Here is a 6582-nt window from a genome sequence, read left to right as displayed (position 1 = left end):
GGGCCCGGCGGGCGCCGAGGCCGCCAAGCAGTGCAGCCCCTGCTCCGCGGCGGCGCAGAGCTCGTCGGGGCCCGCGGCGCTGCCCTACGGCTACTTCGGCAGCGGCTACTACCCGTGCGCCCGCATGGGCCCGCACCCCAACGCCATCAAGTCGTGCGCGCAGCCAGCCTCGGCCGCCGCCGCCGCCGCCTTCGCCGACAAGTACATGGACACCGCCGGCCCCGCGGCCGAGGAGTTCAGCTCCCGCGCGAAGGAGTTCGCCTTCTACCACCAGGGCTACGCGCCCGGGCCTTACCACCACCATCAGCCGGTGCCTGGCTACCTGGATATGCCGGTGGTACCGGGCCTCGGGGGCCCCGGCGAGTCGCGCCACGAGCCCCTGGGTCTCCCCATGGAAAGCTACCAGCCCTGGGCGCTGCCCAACGGCTGGAACGGCCAAATGTACTGCCCCAAAGAGCAGGCGCAGCCTCCCCACCTCTGGAAGTCCACTCTGCCCGGTAAATGGCGCCCCCTTCTCAGCCCCGGTCCTCCGGCTCTGCTCCAGCTTCTCCTCCTCTCGCTCCCGGGTCACCCTGGTGCCCCTTTGCTGCCTCTCTCCCTGGCCTGCCCTAGCGGCGCTGCACCCCTGGGAGCCGGACCCTGGCTGCCTGGCGCTGCCCCTACTGCCCTTGAGTTGGGCTGGCGCCTGGCTCTCCCTGGGTGAGGGATGGCTGGGAAGAAGCTTGCTGGGACCCTGGCTGGCTTTCTTCTCCCTCTGCGCCCCGCCCTCCCCAGCTCTTGTCACCGACTTAAGGATGGGAAATGGACCTGGAAACAGTTTACTAAATTGCCCATATTCCTTTTCTCAAAAAGGACTTCTGTGTAGAAGCATCAAGTGTTAGGTCTTAGGGAATACTGAGGAGCTAGGCATAGAACTGTTGACCCCTGAGCCCAGCGCTAAGGTGTGGGCCGCTGGGCCAGGCGACCAAGAGAACCCGGCGCGCTGTGCGGGGCAGGATGGCCTGGTTGGGATGGTCATTGGAGCGCTGGGCGGTTTCATTTCAGTGCAGAACTAACCACCCTCCCCACTGACCCTCCAGGTTTGGCAGAAGGCTGGATGGTGCAGAGCGTGGCAAAGGGCAGTTGGTGCTGCAAGGCCGGTGGCTCAGATCAAGCTGTCGCCTGTGTCCTGGCCTGGGTCTGATCCCTGAGTAACTTGCCTTCTTCCCTGTCTTCCAGACGTGGTCTCTCATCCCTCAGACACCAGCTCCTACAGGCGGGGGAGAAAGAAGCGCGTCCCTTACACCAAGGTGCAATTAAAAGAACTCGAACGGGAATACGCTACAAACAAATTCATTACCAAGGACAAACGGAGGCGGATATCAGCCACGACGAATCTCTCCGAGCGGCAGGTTACAATCTGGTTCCAGAATAGGAGGGTCAAAGAGAAAAAAGTCATCAACAAACTGAAGACCACTAGTTAATGGATTAAAAGTGGAACAAGCCGGCAACTTGAAGAAATGCTTCAGAACTCGTTGCTTTACCCAGATAATGATTATAATGCTTAATAATAATTGAAGAAGGGGAAAGAGAAAGAGAGACACTGGCATTTTGCTTTCCTGAGGGGGGATCTCTTTCTCCTTGGTGGAATCTACAACTCTTTTAAAACTTTACTCTAAGAAATGGTAAAGACTGCCAATCCTTCCGTCATCCCCACCAGACCCAGACCGTTAAAATGACAAACTCTAGAGTCAAATGCCAACCCCCAAATACGCAATTTCAGATAAGTTACGCATTTACTGAAATCTTGTAAGTATTTATGTGACTATTATATTTTAGGACATTATGTTATATGGTAATAATCCAAAAATTGGTTACAAAAGCAAGAGGCTGTTGTAAACATCTGTTTGTCCTTGGGTTGCCTTCACCATCCCCTTTGCATGTTAAGTGACTGCTCAGGTAAATCTTAGTGAAAATCCGACCATTGTTGTATATTCTGCAAAACATGTATAGATTTAGAGGGGAAAAGAGAAGAAGGTACCAAAATAATGATTTTGGACTATTTACTATGAAGGGAGAAAGGGAGAGAAAGCTCTTCCCAGGATCATTTGTCTTGGCAGTGAATACAACTAGCTAGCCTTTGAGGCTACAAGGGAACCCCAGATTGGGGATGTCCTTCTGGTAACTTTGTTTGCTTATAACAAGCACATTTGTGGCATTTGAAATATGTTTTCTGCCCTGATATCATTTATTTCCAAAGGATTTTATATCTTTTTAAAAAATATCGAAAGCGTCAGAAAATTCACAGAATTCACTTTATGGCAGATCTCCTGAGAGGTCCCAACCCCAGCATGGTGGACTTTGGTTTAAATACAATTAATTTTTTTTATTTAAATGGCTATTTTGCAATATTTACTAAACATTTTGCAGGATAAATAATTTTCCTTTTTTTATTTTTTAGAAAACTCAGAAAAGAAATCCATTCCCCCCAACCCCGAAACATTTAGATGTTTACATTCTATATTTTGATCTATTAAGGGACTAGTATTTTTCCTTGTTTGTTGTGTTATGAGACCGCATTAGAAAGTTTAGGAATTCATCTTCACAGCTCGTTTTTAATCAAGCAGTTATTTCAATCAGCACATTCATTTTGTTCATATTCACTATAAAATGCTATCTTGTAAATAAAGACATTCGGCACACTGTGAAAATGTATTTGTGCACCTGCTTTTTAAATATTTCTACTAAAAAAATAATTAAAAAAACCTTAGACCTGTAGATAGTGCTATAGTGGTGTTAATTATGTTAATAAAACAGTCACTGCCATTAAAATCTGAAGGAAATACTCATTATTTTCCTATGCTAAACATGCACAGCACAGAAAGAAAAGGAGCAGGTTTATCCTATACAAACCAAGGACCATTCCTTTTTTTTTATTATTTAGCTTTTTTTTTTTTTTTTGGCTACAAATTTTTAAGCAAAGGGAGAAATCCCTCATAACTAAAATCCTAAAAATTTAGAAAAGTGCTTCAAGAAAGTTAAAGTGTCAGGTATTCTGAAAAGGAGGAAAAAGAAAGGAGGAAGAGATAGTATAACTTCTCAGGCTCCCTGTGGAAAATGAAAACCAGTTGTTTAGTATCTGTGATGCCCAGGCTGTCGTATTTTAAAATCTGCTGTTGGGTCTGCATGTGTCTTAGAGGGCAGGTTTTGATATTTGCTGAAATGACAGGACTAGGAAAGACCTTAAACCTTGACCTTGACGAAAAAAAGGCAATTTGTGACCTTGACTTTTGACAGCTCATGAATTGGCCTCAGCTGGATTAGTAGATCAAGGGCGCCACCTCGCGTTGACAAGCTTCCTTGTAATTCTTCATCTTCAAGGGAATCAGAAGGTCTTACCTCCTTCTTAGAGATTCGGTACTCATTTCTTTGGCTCCAGGTGGAGCTAATTTGAATATATGTAAGTTATACATGTGCTTGTATATATGTGAATATATGTCATATATGTGTATGCATATATGCATTTCAGTGCTTGTGTATATATTTGTAGAATCTGTACAGATATAGTATCATTAATTACTAATGACCTGAGATGTAATTTAAGGTGATTTTCCAGAAGTCAAGGTACAAAATGTACTTAACATGATGAAGTTTTGCTCCTTTTCTTTAATGACTAAGTTCAATTTATTTTCACAGTGACTTGATCTGCATCAGATTTCTGCAGATCTGCTTTAAAGCTGTACACTTTTGTTACAATCTAAGAGGTGTTCTTAAATAACCATTCTTTGCTGCCCCTCACCCTCCAAGGTGGTCTACCATCCTAATTAGAGCTAGAGGGGAGTCTATACGGCAAATAAAAAGTTTCAGATGCCTCGCTTACTCTAGAGTTCTAGAGTTACATTTCAGAAATTCAAAGAAACCCACCTCTTAAGAGGCCAGTATAGAGAGCTTAAAGATCTCATATCTACAAAATGACCATAATATGAATGCAGAAGGAGAGTTATCTTGGGTAGCTCACAGCCAAGTGCTGCTCCTGGGTGGTGTGCAATCTTATATTGATGTTTGCAAAGCTGCCATTTGATTTGTGGAAGAAATATATACATTTAATGTTAACAACCACCATCAAAACTATAATAATAATAATAATAATAATAATAATAATAATAATATCTACTACTTATTGACCCCTAACCACACATCAGGTGCTGTTTAGAGTCATAAATAATACATATATATGCTTATATATTTAATATACACTTAGCGTAATGTGGTTTTTGTCAAAACCATGCTATGCACATATGCATTGCAATGTTGGTGGAACCAAGAGCCTTAGGATGTAGAATTTTGAGATGAGGTTAATTTTTATCTTTATGTTAGAGGAAAGCTATTGTGATCTGAAGAACTGTATTCATCATTTTACGGAAAATAATGGTTGGCTGCAAACCTGGCGGATGGAAACCTCTCCAACCTGAAGACGTATAGCTTCTTTATAGGTGGAGACTTAAAGAATCTCTAAACCTATGTCAAAAATAGCAGGGTCTTGAAACGTACATATGGAATGGCCTTTTGATGTGCAATCAAATTTTGCTGCCCTGAGGATTTTCATTCTACGTGTGGAAACAAATGAAAATGTTGCTTCAGATCAACCTCTCCAAGTTCTTGTGCCACAGCACTCCATTTCTAGATGAGCTGCCATCATTCCAAAGTAACAACTTTCTCCCAAAATGTTTAAAGTGGTAGAAAATCCCCTCAAAACTGGATCAAACTGTGTGTTTATGAACAGCTCCAAAGGGGACTCCTTTGTTGAAGGGGGATATTTTTCTTTAGATGTAAGAAATATTCTGAGCCTCAGGCCTAGGAAGGAGGCCAACAGCAGCTCTGCAGCCCGAATACCACCCCCTTCACAAGCCATCGCCATTGCAGGAACTCTGGGTAAAGTAGTGGTTTTCTTTTTTCTCTCTCTCTCTCGCTGCAGTTTTTTAAACTAATGACAAGATATTCCAAAGGTTTTTTCCTCCCTGTTCTAAAACGGTTGTTAATAATGTTGATCTTACCTAGCTCCCCTCTTCCTTAAAATTCCCATTGATCTACCAGATAACCTCAAGTAAGCATGGATTATGATAGTTCCCTAATGCCCAAATATCAATTAGCCTAAACCTGTAGAAAAAAAGACATTCAGGAGAACGCCAGCCACCATATGAGAAAAATAACACCAGCCACTCGGAGAGTGTGGTTGAATAGCTGATTCTAGTATATTTTTTCTGAAATGGAAACTTTCTGAATATGGCATTGTAAATATGGAAACAACTAGACACCATTTTCATCTATTTAATTAGCAAAGATTTTTGAATCTTGTAGTAGCCTGTTATGTTGCCATTTAAAAATTGTAAATACGGGATTTAGAAAAAACCCCAAAACCTACTTTTTCCATTTGCTCTTAATATTGTTAAATTTATTAAGGTATTTTAAGTAGATGATTGTAAAATGTCACTTTGCATTTCACTAGTATCTATGCCTGATGCAGAGCTGAAGCCATGCATTTAAATTGTGTGCTTGATTTTTTTAAAAAACAAAGAAATACTTTTTTAAGAAAGAAAAGGGATAAAGAAGATTATTCTTTAAAAAATTAAACCTAATTAAATGTTTTGTTAAATATTCATGAAGCAGCACAAGTCAGCTGAGAGTGATAGTGTGCGGGTAGTTAGTGGCAGATTTCACCGTATAATATGTGTGCAGATTACACCCTGCTGAGTGTGTTTGGGGGTTAGGTGCAGATGCGGCCTTTTGCATCCTCTCTGCGAATCCTCGAGTCTTGAGTCTCAGAGCAGAGACCGAGGCTGTCCCGGGACTGCTAAGCCTTCGACCCAGTGGGTTCAGAGGCGCCCTTCCGGATTTGTGGACCTCTGCGGAGGAAACGCCAGGGGCTCGCTGATTTATGCGCATTCCTTTAAAATTGATCGAATGCGTGTCAGCAGCCCAAGACCTGGAGAATCAGAGAAATGTGCAGCGCGTTGCTCACATCCCACTTTTCATAAGCAAAAATGTAGCGTTATCCAAGAGGGCTGCGGAGATTTATGCCTGGGTTCTAGGACAGGCGCACAATAATTAAGTTTTCATCTGCTAGGCCGCCGGGTAAATAACAGCCGGCTTCATTCTTCACGAAAATACCCACTTTCTGATCCACCGCTTCAATCCTCGCGCATCCACCCAGCGCCGACAAATGCCTGAAAGGTGTTCGCTATTTTTCAATTGGATTTTAAAAGGAAGAAAATAGACGCTGGCACAGAAAAAAATCCCTCCGTGAAAGCAGCCAAGGCCTTTGCCACAGTTGATTTCACTTTTGCCCGGTCCGTCGCGCCCCTGAAGAACTGGAGCCACTGGACAAAAATCCTGACAACGGCGCCTCTTGAGATGGTCAAGTCTTTGCGGGGGTTGTGCGGCGACACAGGCTTCCTCCAGGTGCGGGGACGTCGGCGAGCGGGAAAAGCGCCGCTGCGGACTCAGAGCCGCCTGATGTCGCGCCCCTCGGGGACAGAGGCGAGGCTCCAAATCCTCCGCGCGTCTCCATGAACCCTCTACTCAAAATGGAGGCTCAATCCTTTA

The 6582-nt window shown here is 44.0% G+C and overlaps 1 protein-coding gene across 1 annotated transcript in view; it reads left to right on the top strand.

Annotated features, from left to right (window-relative positions):
* The window catches only part of HOXA13 (homeobox A13), a 4347-nt gene extending 2884 nt beyond the window's left edge, over nt 1-1463 (top strand). The window contains exons 3-4 of the mRNA XM_019639874.1: nt 3-497; nt 1219-1463. Coding sequence (XP_019495419.1) covers nt 3-497; nt 1219-1463 — 740 coding nt within the window. The remainder of the gene's footprint in view (nt 1-2; nt 498-1218) is intronic.
* Nucleotides 1464-6582: the final 5119 nt, after the last annotated feature.

The sequence above is a fragment of the Hipposideros armiger genome, unplaced genomic scaffold (assembly GCF_001890085.2).
Source record: "Hipposideros armiger isolate ML-2016 unplaced genomic scaffold, ASM189008v1 scaffold_47, whole genome shotgun sequence".
In the NCBI taxonomy this organism is placed as follows: domain Eukaryota; kingdom Metazoa; phylum Chordata; class Mammalia; order Chiroptera; family Hipposideridae; genus Hipposideros; species Hipposideros armiger.
The sequence above is the reverse complement of the archived record's forward strand: the minus strand, read 5'-3'. Positions and strand labels throughout refer to the sequence as shown.